The sequence below is a fragment of the Phascolarctos cinereus genome, unplaced genomic scaffold (genome assembly GCF_003287225.1).
Source record: "Phascolarctos cinereus isolate Bilbo 61053 unplaced genomic scaffold, phaCin_HiC Scaffold_4;HRSCAF=312, whole genome shotgun sequence".
NCBI lineage: Eukaryota > Metazoa > Chordata > Mammalia > Diprotodontia > Phascolarctidae > Phascolarctos > Phascolarctos cinereus.
The window spans coordinates 94,585,454-94,612,028 of NW_027555847.1; the positions used below are offsets into that span (position 1 = coordinate 94,585,454).

The 26,575-nt window shown below is 40.6% G+C and overlaps 1 protein-coding gene across 3 annotated transcripts; it reads right to left on the bottom strand.

Moving 5' to 3' along the window:
- Window positions 1-927: 927 nt before the first annotated feature.
- CDC25A (cell division cycle 25A) lies at window positions 928-20,609 on the bottom strand. Of its 3 annotated transcripts, none has more exons than XM_020999263.2 (15): window positions 19,766-20,609; window positions 17,878-17,954; window positions 16,403-16,445; window positions 15,751-15,787; window positions 15,040-15,138; window positions 13,369-13,482; window positions 10,597-10,728; window positions 9,374-9,448; window positions 8,500-8,664; window positions 7,584-7,682; window positions 6,126-6,188; window positions 5,920-6,018; window positions 4,618-4,748; window positions 3,629-3,740; window positions 928-3,214 (listed from the first exon to the last, which is right to left on the bottom strand). In XM_020999263.2, exons 1-15 carry the CDS (start codon window positions 19,921-19,923, stop codon window positions 3,074-3,076), a joined length of 1,545 nt encoding a protein of 514 aa, XP_020854922.1. In that variant the 5' UTR covers window positions 19,924-20,609; the 3' UTR covers window positions 928-3,073. The 3 variants fall into 3 exon arrangements, with proteins under 3 accessions (XP_020854922.1, XP_020854923.1, XP_020854921.1); XM_020999264.2 differs by having other exon boundaries at window positions 10,597-10,665; window positions 15,040-15,141; XM_020999262.2 differs by having other exon boundaries at window positions 15,040-15,141.
- Between the last annotated feature and the right edge of the window lie 5,966 nt (window positions 20,610-26,575).

Consider the following 26,575-nt stretch of genomic DNA (forward strand, 5'->3'; position numbering starts at 1 on the left):
GACAATTCTAAGTAAAAAGAAGAGCAATACTTGCCTATGTCATCCTTGGTACTGAGTCATGTGGACTGTATCCCTAAAGAGGGTAGAACGTCTGGAGAACAAAGTTTGACTGCCAAATTCCTTTAAATTTTCTTCTGGAATAAATAAAATTTGTTATATTCAATGTGAGTAGCCTGAGCACTTGTATGGGAACACAGGGCCTTTTTACTTTTGGTGGGAAGATCTACTCATAAGTCAGAATCCCCTCTATAAACTCTAAATAGGGACAGGAATCTTACTTAAAAGCTCCTCAGATAGTCCATAATTTAGGGAATGAGGCACATTGTAATTGCAATTAGCTAGAACTCCAGCACAGTGGTTACTAGCAACATGTTAAGCATTTTTCCTAACAGTTTTTCCAATTTCAGCCTTTAATTCCTTCAGAACCTGGGATATGTTTAGTTCCTATATTGTCTTGTGTACTAAGTACTATGGTATTGAATACCTCCAATCTCTTTCTCTTTGGAAAGAAATTAAATTTACTCAATTGCTTCCTCAGTTCCTTTTTACATCACTATTGTTTCATCTGTAAAACAAGAAAACCTCTTATTTATCCCTAGTGACACTGAGAAGACAAAGGAATACGATCACAAACTAAACAGAATCATTCAGAGAACATTTCAATGTTCCTATTACATTCCACTGAATTTGTTTGGATTCCTTTTAATTAGCAAGAATGCCTGCTGGACCCCTATGACTTTTCCTTTATCCTCGAGTATTTTTGTATATTCTACTTTTAGGACCTAACATGCAAAAAATAATCTGATAACTGTACCATAAATTCCTTCTTTAGATACTCTCAACTTTATCGAGCTACTAGTTCTAGAACCCCAAAGAAAGGTAACAAATCAATTGCATGTCAATCCCAACAAAAACGAGGCAGAAAGATTTGGGTTATAGGTTGTTTATTTCCACAGCCTGCAAGAGTCTATTAATGCTGGCTTAGCTGATATAGCCCAAGTCTGACCTTCCCACTCCTGTAACTTGGGCAATTATCAGTCCATACAAAACCAGGTTGGGGACCAAGCCAAAGAGTGTGTGTGTGTGGGGACATCTCCCCCTTCCCATCATACATTTTTTCCAACAAGATTGCTCTACATTTAAATGCAATTCCCAAACCCAAAACATAGCAGCAACCAGTCACCAACATCACTGATTCTCATGCTACCCTTCCACTCCTACTTCCCTTTTTTTGGAAGGAAGGCGAAGGCAATATTTGTGTTTGAGGAAACCTGGCTGTACCCCAATAGAGCCAGAGATGGGTATGAGGACTGCTACCTGTAGTGTAGGATAGCTAAAAGATTTACTACACACAAGAGCAGATACCAGAACAGTTTTCTTTCTGGCACGTCAAGATCTGCACTAACTCCGATCACAGGGGTCCTTTAAGGCCCCACTTTCATAGGACTAGATGAGAGGGTGACTGGAGATAAATTTACCACCCCCTCCCCCTCAAATTTAAACATGATAACCCAGAAAGTTTCACCTTCAGGATCCACCAGGCTCCCTCCTGAGAAACATGTTCTGTATGGTCAATTCCACACCAACTCCCAACCTTCTTCTTAATGCCCAGAGCCTTTGTCCCCCCCCTACTCCCCCCAAAACTGCAGGCAGTTCCTCTAACACTGATTTGATACCTCATGGTCCATGAAATGGGACTGTTAAAAAAACTTTTTAAAAAGCACCAACCTGAAGCTCAGAAAACTCTTCAGCCTTGGAACAGATCAAAAGGAAAAGCTTTTCAATGGTATCATGAAGGTAATAAGAGTGGAACACACCCAAATTAAAGAACTCTTACCTTAGAGAGGTTTATTTTCTCCCCCTTCCCACCCACCCCCGGAATATGGATGCTACATGTCCTAACACTGATCTGGGATCAACCCAGCTGAGGCTGCCTGAAGTGCTTTCTTGATTGTAACTTCTGTCCCAGCAAGGTGTCCAGGAATGGCAGGGCAGGGGGCATCTATCAAATAGGCCCCACTGCTCTAAGATAAACGGTAAAAACCCAGTTCTATGTAGACAGCAGAGCTGAAGGGACAGTCACTAAAGCTTGTGGCTTTGGGAGTCTCCAACAGTAGTCACAGAGTTTAGCACAAGGCTACAGTCAAGTCTGACACTCACTTACCATCTTGATGACAGAGCTCCATATCACTCTTGGTTTGAAGCAACCTCCAGGACTACTTATGACCTCCTGGGGTTTAGAAAGCTACTTCATCTTCTCATTTCCTGTCTCATCACTAACCAAACCAGTCTGTAACTAGTATTTTCTCTTTTCTTTAAAAAAACAAAACAAAACAAAACACAAAAAAACGAAACTAAAAATAGACTCTGGGTCCAAGGCAGTTCCTAGAATAATACTCCACTTGGAAAGGCAGTATTTTGACCTAATGATCCAGGAGTTAAAAAAATAAAGTGATTGACAAGGTTGAATAAATTAACACATAGGAGTTGTACACAATAGAGATCCTTTCTCCTCAGATTGTCTTTGGTATTTGGTCAGTAGCACCTTTGTGTGCAACAATTCCCTTCGTTCCCACCCCTTGACCCCTACCCCTCAAACCCAGTATTTCCTTGTGACTGCCACAGATTAGCTGCACAGGAGGGAGATAGCCAAAGTCACTTAGGGAAGAAGCCATTTGAGGTACAAATCTGACTCCTAGGGGCCGGCCTTAGGCAACCTCAGTGCCATCAATTTTATCCGAGTCGATATAAGTTCCTAGTAAGCTCCACGAGGTAACTTAAGGTAGCAGCAAACCATCTTTCCCCCCACCCTCCCACAGCATTCCTGGTCTCTGCCAAAGGAAAGCTTTTCCCATCAAAGTATCTTAAAAAGTTCCAAAGGTACAGCAAGAGAGTCAACAGGATAATGCCAGGAAGCAGAGGCTCTCATAATCGAGACCAAAGTGATGATGGTCAGCAAGTATGTGGAGCAGCGGGCTTGCAGACGTAGCCAGGAACACCTATCCAGCTGGCCCCTTTCCTCAGGCTTCTCTGGAAACGGAGTTCTCTGGCTGCTCTCCAAGGAGCCCCACCCTCAGAGCTTCTTTAGGCGACTGTACATTTCTCTTTTGCTTTTCTCCCCTGCCCATGTCCGGCTCTTGGTGCGAAATTTCTTCAGGTCTTCCTTAAAATCTTCATGGTGCATGGGACGGTAGCTTGGGGGCTCACAATATGACTGGCAAGAGAGAAAAGGACATACCCAGTATTGGACTCAACTTCACATGCACGGGGACAAATTATTGTTCTTCACAATACCTAGGCACAGCGCTCTACACAACAAGATATGGGACTGAGGCAGTATTTGTAGAACTGGGGTCTGTTTGCCCAAAGGGACACCCCACCACATCTCTTCCTCCCCATGTCAAGATTCAAGGCTGGGATATACAGGATGTGAACAGATGTTGCTTCTAACGCCTTTGGTCCCAGAACTTCATAATCTGAGGGGTCTTGGGCCTGTACGTAGTTAGAGATAAGCTAGGTCTCTTCCTCTCAAAAGGAATATCCTTGAGAGCCTAAGATAATGAGTTCTTTATACCTCATAGAGGGATGAAACACTGTCACTGACAGGTGCTGCTTAGGACAGCCTTACCTTGCACTTTAAAAAGAAGTCTTTGTACCCTCCCTTTAAGACATAAAGTTCAGGGTAGTGGAGCTTGGGGTATTCGTTATCCAGGCGGTCCCGCTCTCTGACAAATCTGCACCTGGAAAAAGAGGGGAAAACCAACAATCATTCTCTAGCACCAGAAGGCCTGATAGTTGCTTCAAAGTGCGTGTGTGTGTGTGTGTATGTGTGTGTGTGTGTATGTAAATGGAACCATACTTGAAAAATCCATCCTAGCACTAGGAAGTAGTGGAAAACGGTATGACCGACTAATATAATTAACAAAGACCATTCTGTGTCATTCCCCACCCCCACTCTGTCAAGTTGCTTAGGCCCTAAAATATCAAAAATATATTTGCTGTGCCGCCTAATGACTCTCAGACCCTAAATGTGCCTCTCACTTGACAACTTCAGTTGCACTGCCTACATTTTAAGGCATAAGTAATAAGACAAGGATTTTGGGAAGCCTTCTGTAGGCTTTTGATATTCATAAGAAATGCTATCTGAGATATCAATTAGGGTTGGTTAGTGCCAGTTTACCAGATATTCAAATATACCCATCCTCTACATATCTAAATGAAGTACCAAAAGTGTGGATGTGGAAAGTGTTGGGAATAAGACCTCAAGAATAATGATATAACATACAATATTATACATAGCATTATATATACATATAAGGAATAAGGGCCTCAAATGTGGAAATGGCTATCTTCTAGGAATTCTCTGCTTAACTTTGAGCAAGCTCTAGTTCTACAGATAAAATGACATAATCCCATAGGGGCCCTAGTACAATCTAATACTGAAAAAGAATTCCATCTACCATTTCTCTAGGCAGCCTGTTCCAATTATGGAGAGCCTTAACTGTTTATAAATGTCACTTCTTTAAATAAACAAAGCCAGCAACATTCTTAAAAGTTCAGTCTATGAAGAAAAAAAATCTTCATTTTGTGCCCGAGAGACAGTGCCTAGTTACTTACATTCGGGGGCCTCGCTCTGAAGAAAATTCGCAGTGGAAAACAACAATGACACGTTTGCCATCTGTTGGCCTGATGGGTTTCTTTAGCAAGAAGGCTTCTACCTCTTCTTCCATGTGTAAGTTCACTGCACCCTAGAAAGAAGTCAACAAACTCATGAAGCCAAAGAAGGAGCTGCTAAGGATCCCTATGACTCCATTTCCTGGTCAGACTAGAAGCAAAAGCCTTTTGGAGGCATAACTTGCCAAGTATCTCCTTCTTCCACTCAGCGGATTTCACCAATTTCCAAACCACAGCTGCCCCCACTTATACTGCCAACTGACCTAATAAGACTGGGCAAAATGGCTCAGAATGCACTAAAGGATATAAAAATCACAAGCCAGCAAGAATAGGAAATTCAGTGGAACATTTCTTAAGCACATACAATCTGCAGCGCAATTTTCTAGGTACTAGGAAATACATATATAAAAACGACACAGTTCTCTTATCCCCAGGGAACTTGCAATCTCTAGAGAAAAGGCAAACAGAGGAGATCAAATGGTGGCCCAAGACATTGGGGTAGGGCAATAGAGTAAACAGAAAACATGACTGAGGAAGGGGCTGAAGAAAAGGAAAGATATTAATAGGCAGAGATGCAAGTGAGAAGGGAATACATCTTAGCTATGGTGGGGGTATGTACCAAGGTGCAGAGGCAGAAGACTAGACAATACTGGGGAACAGTGAGTAGCATGACCTGGCAGCAACAGAACCTGTGCAAAGGGGAATGCTGTGAAGGGTCCTGGATGCTAGGCTAAGGACTTTATTTGGCAGATAATAGGTAGAGACTAAATCTTTTTTTTTTTTACCAGGAGAGTAATTAATATGCTTGGAACTGTACATTAGTAAGATTACTATGGAAGCAGCATGGGATATGGAATGGAGAATGGAGAGAATAAAAACAGGAAGGGATGAAAGGAGAAAAGTTAAGAATGATTGTGGTGTCCCTAATGGGAATAAGTAAATTAATACAGGGGCGGGCTTTTCTGGGGAGGAGAAAGAGATCAATTTGTTTTTTAAATATGTTGAGTTTGAGTATTTAAAGTGTTATCTATCTAAGGCAGATGGAGATGTGGAAATGAAGGGAGTGGCTGGTGTTAGAGCTAGACATTTATAAGTTACTGGAACCCATGTGATATTTGAAGTAGGAACGGATAAGTTTTTCAAGGAAACTTATGTTCAACTAATAATCACTTAGACTGGTGTCAGCTACCTTCCCTATAAGGTATACCAAGATACCCCCTGCTGCATGGCAGCCCTGGTTCATACCCTGATATGGCCTCCTTCGTATTCATATGGATATCTGCAATCAATGATGACAAACTCTTTAATTAGATTTGCAAACTTCCCATTCAACACAGATGCCATCTGAGGAAAGAGATTGGAGAGAGAAACAGAAAATTTAATTTTAGCTGTTTCTAGTAGTTAAAGACTCAAATGCTTTGTGTACAATTGAGTCCTTGGGAGTTACTTACTATTTCTGGAGAAATATATTTTAGATCCTCATGCTTCCCAGCAACCGTGTGGAAAAGGTAACCCTAAAACAAAAATGGAACACAAAACATTAGCCCTGCTGCTTCTGCAGACACGTGTGTGACCACTTTCCAGCTCGGCCGCTGTCATAAGGCAGATTAGTTAAGCAGCTTGTTTTTCCTTTGCTACAGGCCAGCTCTCAGCAGACCAGTCCATGAGCAGGACCTTCATGTTAATGTGTGGGCATAAAGCCTGCTCTTACTCTATGGTCAGCTATTTCAACAAGACACTACTTTTAGTGTAGGTTAGAGGTCAAAGCTTACCTATAAACCCAGAAATTACCTATTTCTGTTACCCTATAAGGCTGTATAGACACTGTTACAATTGACTTTACATCAGAGGTTCTTAACCTTTAAAGTCTGGTGAAGCCTATGGAATGTTTTTAAATGCAGAAAATAAAATACATAGAGGATCAAAAAGCAAACTACTATTGAAATATAGTTCTCACATACCAAGTTCTGGGCCCCAATTGAAGAACTCCTCAAGATAGGGCTAAAAGGTGCCTCACACATCCTCTAGACCAACTCTCTCACTTTGCAGAGCCAGCATTTGAACTCAGGTCCTCTGGCTCCAAGTTTAATGCTCTTTCTACCTTTCTGCACTGCCTCTCTCACAAGGACATTTTTACTTTTGGTAGGGGTGGGAAAACCACGGCAATTTCTTTTCTTTTTAAAAAATTCAATGTTATTTTATTTTCAGGTCCAAGTTATCTTCCTCCTACTTCTGCCCCACCCAGTGAGAAAGCAAGAAAAGCAAAAAACCTGTTACATATATGTATGTTTAATTTCTAACGGGGAGCAGATCTAGTCATTGGTATCACCCCCCCCCAGAAATGCTTGTAGTGTCACTTCCTGTTAGGACTCCCTGTTAAGTCTTCTAAAACGGCAGTCTTGCTGTAAGGGACGACTAGAATGCTAAAATGGATTAGGCTCACTAACAGTGACCTCGATTTAATGGGAAGGGAATCAGCATTTAGAGTGTCTACTATGTGTCAGGCACTGTGCCAAATGCTTTACAAGTTATATATCACTCGAGCCTCACAACAACCCTAAAATGCAGAGGTTATTTTTATCATCTTTATTCTACAGATGAGGAAACTGAGGCAAACAAGTGACTTACCCAGGGTCACACAGCTAGTAAATGTCTGAGGCAGGATTTGAACAGGTCTTCCTGACTCCAGGCACAGCTCTGCCCTGAATGCTTTTCTTCCACTCTCACTTGAACCTCTCCAAGACATCAACAAAATCTGGAAAACTGCTACCCTGTCCATTCTTTAAGATTCATCAATGTTATTCTAAGTCCAAAAATTCCTCTTTGGCACACACAAACTTAAGTGGGCTGCATTTTCCAATACCACCCTGAATTCATGAATGAAGGGCTTTTGATCCCAAGGAGTTTACCTTTGAGAAATCACCAATGAGGTCCCTCTGGTCACTGTCCAAAATGCTCTTGATAGTCTCTTCTGTGGAAGGTGACTGGGATATAGCTGGTAGCAGGCTCTATATCAAAAACACAAAGATGGAGAATGATTCCTGAGACCTAGGGCTTTTGACTTAACCCTAGAACATAGAGAAAGCATTTGTCTTTGATGTGAATGATTAGTGGACAACTTCTAATCTGAAAGACAAGCTTTTTATTTTTTGCATAACACAATTAAACTATAAATTAAAAAAAAACACCACAGTTTTTTTAATCCTTTTTTTCTAACAATCTGCAACTAAGGATTTGCTCATTAGTATTCAACGACTGTTAAAAGAGACTCTTGTACATAGTTAACAATTAATAAATATTTTCGCATTCATTTACCAGCTATTTACCAATTCCAACTATCCTGGAAAGCACTCTGGAGTTACACTAATAAGTGACTAAAACTCACATACTCTCTGATTCACACATCCCACCTGCTAGAAGATTGAAGACAGAAAGGTCACACATGCACTAAGATATTCATAGAACTTTCATGATAGCTGAGTCATAACACTCAGTATCATTCACTGGAAAAGAAGAATTCTATGGACGTTGATGGGATAAGCTGGGCCATGGCAGAACTTTGTTGTTTTGCCATCACTTCACCTTCTAGTTCCTACAAGGTTTTCTTTAAAAAATAAAATAAAATAAAATAAAGTTAGGTATGCTATTTGTAGGACTGACAATAGTCAAGGAACTATGTGGAAATCAAAAGGCCTCATAAATTAAGTTATGAGGGCATAAAATAATAGAATAGAAATGCTGTAGGAGTAAGGTAGCAACAGAAAGGCCCAGAGTCCTACACACACATATAATATAGTCCTCTATCAATACAACAATCAAACAAACCTCATTGAGTATCATTGCTTCTTCAGTAGGTTCCCCTACTGTGCTTTTCCTCTTTTTTGTGTTTTCTGGTGGGGAATCTTCAGGAGAACGTTCCAATCTCTTCAACATAGGACGGGTCATGGCGCTGGGTGCAGATGAGGATTCAAATAGCTTACACCGTTTGCCCTGAGAATGACATGTCAATTTATACATTATGCCCAAGCAAGGGTCAGAGGAATGAATGAAAAGTAGTTGGTATCTCAATGTGTAATGGATTAGCTTCCAGGGCTCTATCTTGCTGAACCCCCCCACCCTCACCCGAGAAGCTATCATGCAGGCTGGTCTATGGAGCAAGAAATGACTTTCTCCTAACTGCCCTTGATTCTAATGACCCAGAAGTAGGCCTGGTTCCTTGGTTGTTCTCCTCTCAAACTCTGTTTAAGAACCAATTTTTACAATTTTTCCCAGATTAATTGCACCAGGTTGTGGTCAAATGGTGGCCAACCAGAAAAAAAGGACAGAATTAACCAGTAGGAACTTGTAATAACATCAGGCACCAAAACTAAAATACCTTATTCATACTCTGGCAGCATCTGTCATGCTTCTACATTGTCAGGGTTATTGTGCTTTATGCTTGTTTCAAAGACCAGAAAGAAATGTAATAAATTAAATCCAACAGAAGAAGCCTATTATTATGTCTGAAGCACTGAACTGAGGCGCTGCAAATGGCCAACACAGTAAAGATAATCACGAGTCTGACAGATTCAACGACTCAAGGCTATGATCTAGCTCCATTTGAATGATGGTAAAATGCCAGGAACCATCTGTTTAGCATGGCCACAGACCCTTAGTTCTGAGTTCTTCAAGAATTTCGGTCAATAATACTATGACTTACTTGGTTTGCTGTTCTTCTCATCACGAGAGGAGCTGTCCAAAGGCTTGACATGCATGATGACGTTTCATCATCATTCTAAATGAGAAGATGTATTTAAAAAAAAATAAGAGTGATTGTAAATGGTTTGAACAGCTTAGGTGTGATTTTAAGACAATGGGTCTGAAGGAGGAAACATGCCTCTCTAAGGCATATCTACTTTTTTTTTTAAAAAGGCAATTAGGGTTAGGCGACTTGCCCAGGGTCACAACAGCTAGCAAGTGTCAAGTGTTGGTCTGAGGTCAGATTTGGACTCAGGTCCTCCTGACTTCAGGGCCAGTACTCTATTCACTGCGCCACCTAGCTGCCCCAGGCATATCTACTTTTGAGGTGGGGTGCACTGCAGGGGTCAACTGCTACATTTTGTAACAGTTAACTTGGTAGATAGAGGTCAGTAATTTCATTAGTACCATTCTAGAGACAAGCAAGCAAACAATCTATTCTTAATTATGTTCTCACTTCAAGAAGCCTCTAAAAATAACTACACTATAGTTTTGGTCTTCAGCACTGTGATCCATCCTTTTAACTCAGGCCTAGTGGAGTCTTGTTGGGGATAGGTGATATTTGATACATAAATGCCCTGCCTCTATTACCTTAGCTAGGGTCAAAGAAATACCTCAAACAAAAGTAAGGAAACGTGAGCTGATTAAGGTTTTCTTCAATGCACAAAGCTAAAGTTAACACAACTCAGTTTTTTATCTTCTATCTCGCTTTATCTCAAAGTCCTTTATAATATAATGCCATCCTACCAGAACATGTCTCTGCTCCTGTCCAAACTCCTGCTGTCCCCAATCATACCATATATACTCTTTTATTCCATTTCTATGTAGTATGTTTTCCTTCCATTCTAATGGCTATCTATATACTACTCAGTCTTCAAAATAAAGCTAGCTCATACCCCATTTTCACCACAGGACTGTCCTTTTCCGAATTGCTATGGCAATTATAGTTAACATCACAAAGTTTTAAAAATGATTGTTCTCCTATTGTTTAAGCAAGTTTTTGCCATGAAACCTGATTCATCAAGCATTCTTTAGTAGCTTCTCCAGCAATATCAAGCACGTAGGCCCCCAAATCCTTGGTATGTTCTTTGGTATATTGGGTTTCATTTTCATAAGAGGCCCAAATAAGAAGTATGCTCTGGCACTCTTGGGAAAGCTCAGAGGGGTGGAGGGAAAGGAAGGCACCTTCAGGTTCTCTCCATCAAGTATTTCCAGGAATCCATCATCCTTATCAGCCAGAGAGGTCAGAGGAGACTGTGGCAGGAAGAGAGGGAAGTAGTTTGCAAGTTCACTGTTATCCTTTTCATTGGTGGAAAACTATAAGATAATTCATGGATTTGGTGAAAAAAATTATAGATCAGGCCAAATGTTATTCCCTTCAATAGATCAAGGGGCACTTGGTCAAGACCTGGTGTTACCCTTGACACTTCTCCCCCCAAACCACCCCATCCAGTGAGTTGCCAGGTCTTAGTTGTTCTACCTCTCAAACCCAATTCCCTCCTTCTTTCCCTTTTTCTGTCAAGAGCACCACCATTCTTCCAGTCACCCAGGTTTTCAACTTTGAAGTTAGCCTCAAGTCTTGACTCTCATTCAGCCCCATGTCAAACCAGCTGTCAGGTCTTTTGATGCTACTTCAATTATTTTTCACCTACAACCTGTTCTCTCCACTCATACCACTACCCTAGTTCAGGCACTCTGGCCTAGACCAATCTCCCACCTCTACAAACTATTCTTTACATGGCCACCAAATTTATATTCCTAAACCACATCTGATCACATTCCCAAATGTTTTAGAATAAAATACCAACTCCTCGTTTGGCATTTGAAGCCTTTTACCATCTTGCTTCAGCCCCCTTTTCAAGGCTGATTACATATTCCCCTCCCCCATAATCCATATTGCAGACAAACCAGCCTACTTACTATCACCTATGTGTGACACTGCACCTGCCACCTCCATGTCTTTGCAGACATTCAATGCTTAGAAAGATTTCCCTTCTCCTCTCTACCTCTTCAAAGCCTCAGCTTCCTTCAAAACTTAGCTTGAACTGCTGTTTCCTCTGAGACATTTCTGGATTCCTGTCTTTTCCCAAATCACTTCCATTTTATATATGCCTTCTATTTGTTTATCTGTAAACATGTTGTATTCTTCCAGTAGAATGTAAGGTCCTTGGGAGTGGGGATTATGTGTCACTCTGCTGTTGTACATTTGGTGTTTAACAGCACCTGGCACATAGCAATAATGGATGTTTGTTGATTGCCTACTGGGTTGTCAATCAACCTCTGTGACCATCCTAGTTTAGGCCCATATTATTTCTCCTCCCAAATTATTCATTCAACAAATCTTATTTTAACCACCTCGTCACTGATCTCCTTGACTCCAGTCTCTGTTCTTTCTTTTTCTTGAAAGAACCACTGGTAGTTCCCCATTGCCTAATCTGGCTCCTTATTCCGCCCTTTCATGTACTAGGTTCCAGCCAAAGTGGATGACTTGTTTTTTCTTAGCCTTTTCCATCTCCATGCATACAAGCCTATCTATCCCTCCAGCCTAGAGTGAATTCCTAAAGCCCTACCTGTTGAAATCCTTCTCTTCCTTCAATGCCCAGTTCAGATGGTACTCTGAAGCCTTCCCTGGTCCTCCCAGCTAGAAGCGATTTCTTCCTCCCTGAATCTTTTATCCTTTGCTATTTGACATTTTCTATGGGATATCAACTTCTAACTTACATTACAGTTCATTGTGAAATAGATTCCTAAGAAGGGTATAAGCACCTTGAGGATGTGGTCAATGTTAATTTTTTATCTTTTTATCTCCAGAACTCAGCAGGAATTGAACAAGACACCCCTCTACCACCCATGCATTACTTGCAATGAACTATCTACCAAAGTGAATGTTCTGGGTCTAAATGACCCACTGAAATATTCCTATAGTAGAGAAGGGCAACTCAAGATTATTAATTTGACAGAAATGAGATAAAGAATTCTAGTTCTTGGGCCAGGTCTATTTCTCATTACAATACACATTTTATTTATAAATTGCCTTGTGTTGACATTAGCTCTCTAAAGGTACTGTAATCACCTCAGAACCAACTTTTAGCCCCAGTCTAAGACACCTAAACCCATTTCTTATCACAACCATTACAGAGGCATTATATTTCTAGGTGCTACCACTAAAGAACCATTACTCACAGGTAGATCAATCAGAGAGTATCTATAGATCATGAACTGTTTTCACAGTCTCTAAGAAACAGGATAGTTATGTAACACGTGATTCCTGTTAATGCCAAGTTCTAGGTCCAAAGCTTAGTGCTCTGGAAGAATCCAAACCCTTTGACTGCACAGATGGCCAAAGGGGCCAGCTCCAGGGAGTATGGTGCCTGTGGCTAAACGAGTCTCACTCTAACCAGTGGGAAAAGTACCAAGGGCCAGGACTTTAAGCTAACACTTGGGAAACTATCTTAGAACTAGTAGTACTTCCGACTAATAGCTGGGCAAGATATATAATCATGGTTGCTATTACTGACAGTTTGTTTAAGTATCAGACCTTGTAGGCAGATAGTTGACTGCAGAATGACTGGTAGGAGAGCTCTTACAAAAGAAACTACAGATGAGCCAGAGTCCTTGTCGTCCAAGAATACTATTTTCTGGGGAGAACGATGCCTTTATCACAAAACTATCAAAAGAGCCATCATTCAACTAAGAGGCACAATCCTGTAACAAACTAATTCATGAGGAAGTCTTGGCCAGAACTGGCAGCAGGCCTCGGATAAATGCAGACCCCTTTCCTTACCTCTGGCGTCCTAACCAAACCTCCACGTACAAGTCAGGTCTGCCTGGTAGTGTTATGAGTTTCAGCCACAAGATAGTCCCAGAACCTATAGGGTACACATATTCTCTGGAAAAGGCCCCAGAATTTCCCCATAACCGATAGAACTTGGGCAAGTCAAAGCAAAGAAGACATACCATTTGAGCGGGGGCCGAATTCTGCCTTTGGGTGAAGACATCTTTGACCTCTCCAAGTCCATGAAGAGGGCCACGGGGTACAGGTCTTGTTGGCTTCTTAAACTCAAAGACCTCCTGCAGGACAGCATGACTGATTTTAATACCCTTCCTACCACCTTACATGTTTGTCTCATAAATTCAGATATAGGTCAGGTGAGATATATCACAACTACTTCAAAATTAAAAGTTCAGATTTTATTACAAGAAAGATATTTGTGGAACCAAAAGATATCAGTGTCATCACTGATGAACAAAAGAATTTGCATAGTTCCCTAGCATTTACAGTGATGAGATCAGGTCTATCAAGACTGCCTCATCTTGTTTCCAAGTATCTTTTTAAAGAAGAAGCAAAGCTTCTCAAATTATTTTTACATTTTGTTACTGAGTTTTCTCTCTAACTGCCCATTTGCTAGGCATGAGCATGGCAGATGAATCACAACACTTCTTAAATAAGTCTCCAAGGTAAGACTGCCTGAGTCAGAGACCAGGTGTCCCTGGCAAAGGCTGTCCAGGAAACAGAATACTCACTACATATAACAAACAGGGCAATTAAGTGGTATGAGACACTGCCTCTGAGAAACAATCTTATCTGGAGGGACAAAACACATACTGATTAGTGTAGCACCTCTGGCAAAATTAACATAGGTTCCAAATGAATCATAGAGTAGAAAAGGAAGAGAGATAACTGTGCTCCTGTTGTGTCCTTTCTCTTTGTTTCCATCGTAGTAATGCTTCATGGAATTCATGAAGGATTTCAGCTTGGCCATAAAGAATGTTCGCTTAAAAGCTGCACTGATAAATAATCAGGGATTACCAGATAGGAATATATGCTCAGAGGACCATAAGAACTACTTATCTAGAGTGGATGTATTGGGGAATGTAGGAAGTAGGTTTAGAAAGGCAGGATTGGGTCAGATGGTAGAGGGCCTTGCTGTCAAGGGAATTTGAACTTTGGGAAATACCTCTGGACTTGGACTATTATAAGACAACCATTCATAAGATGGAGGGAAATATAGTTAGTCTTTCACAACATGACTATTATGGAAGTGTTTTGCATGACGAAACATGTACGACCTATATCAAATTGCTTGCCTTTTCAACAAAGGTGGGTGAAAAGGGAGAAAAAGGGAGAGAATTTGGAACTCAATGTTAAAAATTGTTTTTACATGCGACTGGGAAATAAGATATATGGGTAAAGGGGTACAGAAATCTATCCTGCCCTACAGGAAAATAGAAGGGAAAGGGGATAAGAGAAGGGGGTGGGGGAGGAATGATAGAAGGGAGGGCAGATTGGGGGAAGGTGTATTTAGAATAGATGCCATCTTGGGGTGGGGAGACGGGCGAGATGGGGAGAAATCTGGATCTCAAAATCTTGTGGAAGCCAATGCCAAAAAAGAAAAACAAACAAATAAATTAATAATAATAAAAAAATAAGATGACCATTCCTATATCTGAGCTCTAACTGGGTTCATTCACCTTGTTTTCCCCAATTCTGTGAAGGGGATATTGTCTTGAGGTTTTGGCAATTACCTTCAAGGCAATTTGTTATTATTTTGCCTTGGCCAAAAATTTAAGTCTCCCACAAGTTACTAATCCTCTTTGCTTTCATCTCTGACTTAAAGCCATACTCACATTTTCCTTGTTATCATCATGGTCACTTAGCTGAAAGATATCACAGTCAAATGAATCAAAATGGCTTCTCTTTAGGGCAGGGCTGCACCCTAGGAGCTTCTGCTGTCAAGGTGACAAGAATAAATTGGACATCAGTTGGGTAATGGATACTTCAGTAAAGTTCTCCTTATTTAATTCAGCTATTCAAAGAAAAGCATAGCTAACTAGAAACAATCTAAGCAGTTATCCCATAATCTTTAGGCAGCTATCAGGGGAAAATATATATATAATATACATATATATACGAAAATTAATCAATTTCTTTCTCTCCATGTTTTTATCAAAACATAGTTGGTAATACTTGGTAATAACCCTCCCAGAGCTGTCTACTTGGACAAATCAAGGTATTATAATATTGGAAAAGAGAAATCACCTCTGGTTTGAGCTAGAACATTTATTGATATAAAAACTGAATATTTTTTGATAGAATAAATAGAATAAAGATAGAAGTAAAAAAGGGCTAAGACTTATGGGTTTACCTCTATTGAAGATTTCTTAGATGAGAGGTTCCTATTTCTCTTTATGGGAGCTTGATTTACCATCTGCAAGCACTTATTTGCAGTGAAATTTGTAACACTTACTGTCACTTCTTTCCCAACAAAATCTTCTTGGTGGACACAACAAGATTTAAGCCCAGAGTCAGTAATACTGAAGAAAAGGAAAAGAACTTACTGGCAGGGAGTTTATTCTCCTCATGGGTTTTTCAAGGCTGCAATAAGAACAGAGCAAATGAAGGCATGGTCAGGTTAGCTAAGTAATTCAACATTGATTGGCAACCTATTCTTTCCTTTTAGGCAAACCCACTTACCTAAATGTCTAAGGAAAGAGAACACCATTTTCCCAAATTCACCCAACCCAAAATACCTTAAGCTTCTAGGGAAAGTGCTGGGCTCACACAAAATATTCTCTTAAACACACTCCCATAAGGCTGGGGTTTTAAACCTTATGTGTTACAGACTACTTCTGCAAACTGGTGAAGATTATGAACTCTCTTTCAAAATGTTTTGACATGCATAAAATAAATGACATAGGATTTCAAAGGTAATCAATTATACTGAAATAGTTTAACCAGATATTTCTAAAATTCATGGATCCCAGGTTTTGAACTCCTGCCTTAAGGCAAGAATTATGTGATGGGGCAGGAACATGACAGATTTGAACACTTACACTTAAAACTAAAGTAAGTTGGTGTGTTATCTAAAACAAGAGTACTACAGCAACAGCACTGATGTGGGAGATCTTAGTCCATGTCCCTAGCCAGTCAGGGTCCTAATAACATTCCCATTTGATATTTCAAAAAAAATTAAAAGAAGCAAATACATACTTTTCTTTTCTATCCAGGGGCCCAGGAGAATCCAGACAAAAACCTGTTGGGATAGGGAAAAAAGTCTTTACCACATGGCCACTGTGATTCAGCTGTTCTATAAGTCATTATTACAATACCTTAATTCCTTCTATTATTAACTCTGAACATCTCTTTAGGGCATGTGGCAGCACTTTGCATCTATTCTAATAGCTAGCATTTCTACAGGGCAAGTTTGCAAAGCACTGTACATGTTATCTCACAACCCTGGGAGGTAAATGCTATTATTATCACCTCCATTTTACAGATAAAGACACTGAGGCAGACAGAGATTAAGTGACTTGCTCACTAGCAAGTACCTGAGGCAAGACTTGAATTCAGGTCTTCCTGACCCCAGGTCCAGAGCTCTATCACTTCATCACCTAGCTGCCTCTGAAGGAGACATAATGCTTTCCTCTGCTCTGGAGTTACCATCAGTGAAACGAGACTTAAGGGAAAAATTGTAGGCTAGGCGAATTGTTAAAGCCATCTTCTGATTATTTAGGAATGGATTATCTGGTTTATGGTTAATATCCACGTCATCTCCCTCCCAGATGGCAAGTACTAAGTCAGCGCTGCTGCAAGTAGACTACATCTGGTCAAACAGCACAAGTCTTTAATTCAGATCAATTTATCCATGGGTAGCAGAAACAAACACTAATTAGAGCCACTGTGAAGAGATTTGGTAGGGTCCTGACTTCATGTCTAAAAAAAGGAAACCAACAAGAAATTCCTGCTCCCCAAAGGCAGAAGTTTTAATCTAGTTTACATGCCAACCTTGAAGTAGCCTAGACTCACCACCTCCCAGCCAACTTTTATTTTCTGGCCATTCAGTCACAATGGAATAGGCATAGTCTAAAACCAACACCTACCCTCAAACCACTTCTCACTTCCCATTCCCCTTCCAAGTGGGAAGATAACCAAGAAAACCACACACGCTGGTAATTTGAAAGGAATTAACCTTTTCTCCAAGTACTCTTCTATATATTCCCCTACTTCATCCAAATGGGCCATTTACTCTTCCTTGGACATATCTTGTCCTCTCCTACCTTCCCTGAACATTCAACAAGCCTTTGATCACCCCATTCATTCTTTGTCTAGAAGGCCACTCTGCTCCAATCTCTATTTCTTCCTACTGAAAATTAACCTGTTCTCAGATACTGCTTTTATAACCCCCAATCTTCTCTGCAGGAACAAATCCCTCCCCCTTGGTATTTCAGTAATATATCCATTATTATACTTCACATAAGTAATAATTCATATTATACTATCTCTATGGTACTTATCACATACTGCCTTACCCTTCAATTATTTATGTACATGTCATACCTCCTCTATTAAACTAGAAGCTTCTTGAAAAGGAGAGGGGCTTGTTACGTCATCTGTCCTTCACAAGGCCTACCCCAGCACAATGGGCACATATAACAAATATTTGTTGAGTCAAAACAAAAGGACACCTGAATCTGTAGACTCTGAGGAGCTTGTCCGCTGGAGGCTGCTGCTGTTCTTCATTTCCAGCTGATGCTCACATTCACTGTAAACAAAACCATACAATTCTTTATATGAAGTTTTGGAATCTGGCAACAAGCAAAACTCCTCTTCTTCATGGACTGTGGGTTATCAGTGAGACAGAGGCAAAATATCAAACTATTTAAAGCCTTTTTTGGCCCCACCTGATGTCCTACAAGGGCCACCCTCCTGCCAATCACAATTCCTTAACAGAATGAGTAGGGGTTGGCCAATAAGTCCCCAGTATAGCACCTAAGGCCCAGTGGAATTCAGAGCTCTTAAGAATACCACCCAAGGTTCCCTGGACCCTCCACCTCCAAGGAGAATACCTCCTTACTCTTGTGGAGTTTTATGTTTATTTGGGGGAATTTAGAACAAGGTTACAATGGGAAAACAGCATTCCAGAAATTGATAGGAGTCAAAAGGCAAGGAAAACAAGAGGATGCACATAATTAGTAAGAGACCAGGTTGCAAGAAAAGCCTTCAATTTAGCCCTCCTCCAAAACATTCCTCAGACCTACTAAAGCACTGTGTGAGGGAAGGGGGCCACTCAGGCCCATAGTAAAATGGAGGCAAGGGGACCGACCCTGGGCCACATGCTAAGGAATTGTGGTTAATTCACAGGCCAACTCACCATATGCCTAAAAAAAGAAAAGGAAATGGAATGCTTACATTGGAAGAGCTATTCCCACTGGAGATCCTGTTCAAGGGTTGTAGAGTGAGTGAGTAGGAAGGCAGGAGATTCAAGGATTTCAGAATATGGGAAAGTTGGGGAGAAAACTAGACCTGGTAGAAATGAATAGGTGTGAGGGAGACAGTGAGAATGGAACATGACCTGAGTAGGAAGTGGTGAGAATAAGACCCAGGCACAGTTGGTGATGGGAGAATGAGAAGGAAAGTTTAGATGGTATGTACTTGGGGACAGCAGTGGGCTGAATGAAGAAGAGAGGGGAAATGGAAGAAATGGGGAACAGGATGGAGGAGATTGGAGAAGAATGTATATTGTTGGGGGACTGTATAGTCTGAAGTATGGTGCATATGATGGCAGAAAGAATAAGAAAGGAATGTGGAAGTAATGGACAGGGGGCTGAAAATAAGAAAGGATGTCAGGGTGTGCTTGTGCAGGTGGAGTACATTGTACAGAAAAAGGGAGAACATATGGGGGGGGTTATGAAGATCAGGATTTACCTGGCAATGGAAAGGAGGCAAGGTGTGTTGGGACAGAATGTATGTGGGGGATGGGGGCCTGATGGATTAGGATCACAGATTTGGAACTAAAAGGAATCCTGGGAGATCATCCAGTCCAATCCTCTCATTTTACAGATGAGAAAAATGAGGCTCAAAAAGGGCAGTGACTTGCCCAAGGTCACAGAGCTACTGAGGAGCTGAATCAGAACTGAAAAATCGGCCTGTGATTCTAAAACTGAACTCTTGGCACTATCCCAGGGGCCTCAACCCATAGGCTTCAACAGAGGACACATGGTGATGGGGTGAGGGGTGCATGGAGAGAAAGAGGGACCCTGGGTGTACTAGGGGTGGGAGGGGAGGGCCGATGGAAGCTGGGAGAGAATGTTGGGGTACAGAGCAGGAAGGAAAGGGGGGACAGGTTCGGGGAGGTGGGCTGGAGGGGGTGCACATGGGACAAGGGGCAAGAACAAAACCAGAGTGAACTTGGGGGGGGGGGCTAAGGTAACTTGGCCTTGGGAGAGGGGATCCAGGCACATGGAGCGGGCCGACAGAAGGGAGGTTTCCCTAGGCTCGGGGCAGGGGCGCCCCCTGAGCTGCGGGGAAGGTCCCGGGAGGAAAAGCCCAAGGCCGCCCCACTCTCCCTCTCACCTGCCCAGACCCCGAAGCTGGTCCATGGTGACTGCGAGGTTGGTGACCGGGGAAAGCCCCCCGGGGCCAGCCGGGAACAGGGCCTTGACGACGGCGGGCGGCGAACTGCAGGCGAAGTGGAGGCGACGGCGGTGCGGGTGCTCCGGGCCCAGGTCCATCCGGAGCAGCGGCGGCGGCGCCGCCTCTCGTTCTCTCCCTCGCCTCCAGGTGGGTCGCCCGCCCGCCCGCCTCGTCCCGCGCAGCGCTGCCCCCCACCGCCTCCCGGAGCGCGGCGCGGCGCGCGGACCTGGTCACCCGCGGGTCAAACACAAACACGACCCCGAGGTTCAGGGACGCGGGCGCCACGGAGAAGCGGGGCGGGCGGTTCCCTCAGGCAGCGAACGAACGATGCCCACACGCAAGGGGTTCCAGGGCCGCGCGGGCAGGCTCCGCCAACCTGAGGATTAAACCCAAACAAAACGGGGCGGGCGCAGGGGTGGAAAGGAAGGACGGGGTGGAGGGGGGCAGGTTGATAACGTCAAGCTGGGGACGCAAGCCTGAGCCGTCTTCTTTCAACTCAATCAGCCCAGATACGGTGGCGGCAGAGAGCGGGGAGTGGGAGCGCACCAGTGTCCAGCAGACCTCCTGCCCCAGCTGCTCGGGTGTTTCGCAGTAGCCGCTAGCAGAGTACCGCTGCTGCCCCGCCCACCTTTCCTAGTTGGCGCCAAACCCAGGGCACCAATCAGAAAACGGGACCTCCGTCCCACCCCCTGAAGGGCAGCGAGGCCTAACCAATAAGAATGCAAGGAGGGAAGACTGTCGGAGAACTGCTCCATCACTAGGCCTCTCGAGAGGAGGCGGAGCCAAGATCGAGAAGCGGAAGTGGGGATGGGGGAAGGGCAAACAGGGGGAAGGAGAAAGAGATCCAATGGATGGAAGCGGTGGTCTCCCAGCATGCCACGCAAGCTACCCAAAGGATCCGGCGGAACTAACACTGCATTCTGGGAATTGTAGTTTCTAATGGCAGCTGCCCCTCCCCCCGCCCCGTCTCACTGGGTGTCTAGAAGCTTTGTTTCAAAACTGGCCTAAAGATGTTTTGCTCTTAGATTAAAGTGGCTGGAAAGATGGAGGGTGGGGGGCATCTCTTTCTTTATTCACTCGCCCTCATGCAAAAATAAATGTCCCTTCTTTTGGTCACAGGTCCTTCTGCAAGAATGAATGAATGAATGAATGAATGAATGAATGAATGAATGAATGAAAAATGAAAAAAACATATAAGAACAATCATTCACTCAAAAGCTTAAATGGACCCATTAGGCCTTGGATCACACAGGAATGAGTACTGTATAGCCTTCTCCTCCCCCTTTCCTCTGCAGCCTAGCAGCTGAAGAAGAATTCAGACTATGCTTTGAATAGAGATAAAGTTCTCCAAAAGCAGAAGCAAGGTTTAAGCCCTCAGGGAGGGGAGATCTCCTAAGACATCAAACAAAGTGGAAAGAGTCCATTGATACATCTAGAAAACAAGCAAATGCCAAAGCATAGCCCAAAGAATCTCTGAACTGGAGAAGGCCTAACTTATTTAGGGGAGGGGAGCTAAATTGTGAGCCACTTCTCCAAGAATGGAGAACTTAAAATATCCTGAGGCCTACTGACTCTCCATTTGTAAAACAAAAGTAAAATGCTTGCCTTCTTAGTTTCTCTCCCCCAACCCTGGGCCTGAGTTTCCACATTGTAGAGTTTGTTTTTTTTAATAGAATAAAGAGTCTAGAGGGACCTCATAATTTAGTGGAATAAACATCAGATTTGGAGTCTCAGCACCCAGGTTTGAATCTGGCTCTGCCACTTAAGTGTCTGTGTTAAATCAGTAAACATTTATTAAGCGCCTACTATATGGTGGATAGAGCTCTGGGCCTGGAGTCAGGAAGACCTGTGTTCAAATCTGCTTTCAGAAACTTAGTAGTTGTGTGACCCTGGGCAATTAACCTCTGCTTGCCTTAGTCCATTAGAGAAGAAAATAATAACCACTCTAGTATGTTTGCCAAGAAAATCCCATGGACGGAGTTGTCCACAGGGGTCCAGAGGGTCACTAAGAGTTGGACATGACAACAACAACATGTGCCAGGCACTGTGTTAAGGGCTGGAGATACAAAGAAAGATAAAGGACAATCTCTGTTCTCAAAGAGCTCAGTTTAATGGTAGAGACATTGTGCAAACAACTATAGTATATGCAAATAAGAACTGCAGGACAAATAGGAGATAATATCAGAGGGAAGATGCTAGAATTATGGGGGGTACCTGTAAAGGCTTCATGCAAAAGGTGGGATTTTAGGTGAGGCCTGAAGGAAGCCAGGGAAGCCAGGAGATGGAGCCTAGGACAAAGAGAGTTCCAGACAGTGGGCACAGTCAGTGAAAATGGCTGAGTCTTATGGTAGGAACAGCAAGGAAGCCAGTGTCAATGGATTATAGAATAAATAGAGAGAACTAAGACTGGGTTATAAAGGGTTTTAAGAGCCCGGCAGAAGATTTTATATTTGATCTTGGAGGTGATAGGGAGCCGCTGGAATTTATTGAATTGGTCGTGTATGTGTGTATAGAGGGAGGGGTATGTGGTCAGAGCTGTTCTTTAGGAAGATTACTTTGGAAGTTGAATGGAGGATGAAAACTGAGGCTGGGAGACCAACCGGCAGGCTACTGCAGTAGTCCAGCCATGAGGTAATGAGGGCTTGCACCAGGGTGGTGGCCGTATTAGAGGACAGAAGGGGATATGTACAAGAGATCATAAAGGTAGAATAGATAGGAGTTGGCAACAGATGGAATACAAAATGTGAGAGAGTGAGTAATGAAGACAACATCTAGGCTTTTTGTGAGCTTGGGTGATTGGGGAGTACCCTTTAAAGTAATCGGGTAGTAATGTTAATTTATAGTAATAGGAAAGTTAGGAAAAGGGGAGGGTTTTGGAAAAAAGATAATGAATTCAGTTTTAGACATGTCGAGTTTAAGATACCTACAGGACATCTAGATGTCCAATAGGCATTTAGAAAAGGGAGACTAGAAGTCAGGACGGAGGTTAGGGCTGCGTAAATAAATCTGAGAATCATCTGCATAGAGACAATTGAGTCTATGAGAGTTGATGAGATCTTTGAGAGAAATAGCATAGAGAGAGAAGAGGACTCAGGATAGAGCCCTGGGGGATATCTAGTTATTGGGCAAAACAGAAAAAAAATCAATAAAAATTCATTTAAAAAATAAAACTTTAGCTTTGAACATGATGAGTTTAAGGTGTTTAAGGAATATCTAGTTCAAGACATGATCAGATAATTACAAAGGTCTTTCCAGATCTTAATCCTATGATCCTATCAATATAGGTTCAAGAGGGAAAGGGTCAATAAACATTTATCTAGTTCCCATTATGGAAATAGTGTTGCCTTAAAGTCATCTAGTCTAGTGGTTCCTGTTTCCCATGTACTGGTTTGTGTCCCCGTTGTAACTTCTTTAATGGCACCATAAGCAGTTAATAATTGCCCAGTTATATTACAAATATATTTTTCCTTTGTAATAACAAATATGTGCATGTTTGAAACATTGTGGGTTTGTTTTTGTAGCAATTAGAAACTGTCATGCTCAAATCCCAAAGACTCAAATAAAAAGTTAGTTGAAACAATTAATTTTAGCAAAGTAGCAGGTTGTAAAGTAAATCCACGTGAATCAATAGCATTTCTGTATGTCACAAACAAAATTCTGCAAGAAGATAAAGTAAAAAATACTCCATTTAAAATAATTCTAGAGTCTAGGGTCTAGGCATAGTATACCTAGACAGGGAGTACACCTGCCAAAACAAACCTAGGAACTATATAAACAAAATTATAAAAAAACTTTTTATACAAATAAAATCAGGTTTAAATAATTGGAAAAATATTAATTGTTCATGGGTAGGCCAGGCCAATATAATAAAAATGACAATTTTACTAAAACTAATTTATATATTCAATGCCATCCCAATTAAAGTACCAAAAGTTTTTTTTTTTTACTAAATTAGAAAAAATGATAACAAAATTCATTTGGAAAAACAAAAAGTCAAGAGTATCAAAGAAAATAATGAAAAAAAAATGTAAAGGAAGGAAGGTTAGCAGCACCAGATCTTAAACTATATTATAAGGCAGTAATTATCAAAACTATCTGGTACTGGCTAAGAAATAGAAAGGTAGATCAATGGAATAAAGTAGACAAACAATTTACTGCAGGAAATAAACACAATAACCTTGTATTTAACAAATATAAAGACTTAAGATTTTGGGATAAGAATTCATTATTTGGTAAACATTGTTGGGAAAATTGAAAAGCAGTGGGGTGGAAACTGGGCATAGACCAATGTCTTACACTACTTACCAAGATAAGGCCAAAATGGATATGTAACCTAGACATAAAGACAGATTTGACGAGAAAATTAGAAGAACATGGAACATATTACTTATCAGATTTATGGATAGGTGAATAATTTATGAGTAAACAAGAGATAGAGAGGTAGGTATAAAATGGATAATTTTGATTACATGAAATTAAAAAGTTTTTGTACAAATAAAACAAATATAGCCAAGATCAGAAGGAAAGCAGAAAATTGGGAAAAAAATTTATAAACAGTTTATCAGATAAAGGTCTCATAGCTAAATATATATAAAGAACTTTGTCAAATACATAAGAATATGAACCATTCCCCAGTTGATAAGTGGTCAAAGGATAAGAACAGGCAGTTTTCTGATGAAGAAATCAAAACAATTTATAGTCATATGACAAAATGCTCTAAATCGTTATCGATTAGAGAAATGTAAATTAAAAAAACTTCATTTTATACCTACTAGATTGGCTAAAATATATAAATATAATATATTATAAATATTATAATATTATAAATTCCTCACATATAAATACCCACGTTCCTCAAATTTACAAATTAAAGGACATATGAGAAATTTGGGTATTTATAATAGTCAAAATAACTTATTCACTAAAAGTCATTCTTAATACAATATTGTTATTACTATGTATAGTGTTCTCTTGGTTCTGTTCATTGCATTCTTTATCCAGAGAAAGAACTGATAATTAGAAGTATCCTAGAATAATTTTACATATATATATGTATATATATGTATATATATGTATGTGTGTATATATATATATATATATATATATATATATATATATATATATATATATATGTTCCTATTCGTGTCTAATGGTACCCATCTCTGGGGGGGAGGGAAGGAAAAATAAATTTACATGATAATTTTGTTGTATATTTGAAAAGAATAGCAAATTGTGTATAGTAGACTTGCAGTTTCATGTGCATTATCGTTTTTTTTTATTGTACTATGTTATGGAAATGCTTGTTTTGTTCCGTAAACTAAAAAAAAGAAATTGTTATGATCACGAATGCAATGATTTTGGTGTTCATGCAGAGATTGCATAAAACTGACCATTTCTGACTGAGTACAGTGATGTGTTCTTTGCAGTTTCTCAAACCTGTTATCAAATTCTTTCCAAACCTCCATAAGGATTTGACATTTGAATGCAAACCAGTTCTCTATGAATGGTCAGACCCACAAGAATATCCTCATTTGCATTCCATATACTACACCAGAGTAGTTACCTCTATTATGCCAAATCAGCTATGTAATCATGTAACCAAAATGTTACAAAGTTGCATTCTTGCAGCTCAAATGTCAGGTTGTGTGAAAAAAATGTAATTTATGGGCATATTCACTACAAGAGAAATTAAAATCATCATGGACCATCACAAACATTCTTATAAACAAAGCTTATATTGCTTTTCATTATAGGATTAAGGCTGTTTTTGGATTTAAACTTATCCTCTACTATGTTATTTACCATTCTTTTAGCTGGCAGATTTTCAAATGAACTGATTGGCAACACGGGTTAGTTTTTCAGTAGAGTCATTCTATGAGACTGTTGCTGGTGTGCCAGTGGTAGAAGAGAAAAAAGTCGTATTTGAAGAGATTCTTTCCTTACAACAGTTAGTTTATATATTCACATTGTTAAAAAAAATCAATATGTTCAACAGCACTTTAGTACATTTACCATTTAATACAGTGCTTGTCATTAACAAATATAAAAGTAAATGTTTTATATTATAACTAGCTATTCATTTTTGCTAATTGATTAGGTAGCCATATTGTCCAGAATTCATGTGCTCTGATGACCGTACTTTTTGCCCTTGGGAAAGTGTCCTGTCTATTATTAAGAAACACAGTCATTTGGAGGAACATACATTTGCATCTATTGCACTGGCACAGCATTGTTATGTATTTTACAAATATTCAATATGAAAATAAAATTTTTGTAGAAATACTTTTATTTTTCAATAAATGGATTGTTTAATAAGGACTGGAAATGTGCAAAAAATGTTGAAAAATGCATTGAGGTATTTCAAAATATTCATTCAGATGCAGCATGCTGCAATAAGGAAATTAGTAAAAGTCATTCGATAAATCACAATTTTGAAATAATACACAAAGATGCTTGAGATTCTTCTATTACAATTAGTGTGAAAAAAGAGGAAATAGAATGAAGAACCCTTTAAATTTGGTTTTTATTTCTTGGAGGTAATGAATATCTATGGTATTCATGTGTAATTTGTAGAGAAGTTCTTATAAATAACAGTTTAAAACCTTCTCTTTTGTCTCCGCATTTACAATCAAAACATGAAAGCTATGTTGATAAGCCTACCTTGATTTTTAAAGTGGAAATAACAAAATTTGAAAACATGCAACATTGATTCATTCACTTCTGCGAATAAACAAGACAGTAAAAAAAGGT

What these genes read in the sequence shown, in the direction of transcription:
- CDC25A (XM_020999262.2), bottom strand. Translation starts at nt 19,923, where the DNA reads ATGGACCTGGGCCCGGAGCACCCGCACCGCCGTCGCCTCCACTTCGCC. An exon ending in ATGATGATAACAAGGAAAAT is followed by an intron (nt 13,483 to 15,039) that starts GTGAGTATGGCT and finishes GCTGTCCTGCAG; the next exon opens with GAGGTCTTTGAGTTTAAGAA. An exon ending in AAGCAATGATACTCAATGAG is followed by an intron (nt 7,683 to 8,499) that starts GTTTGTTTGATT and finishes TTTTTGATATAG; the next exon opens with AGCCTGCTACCAGCTATATC.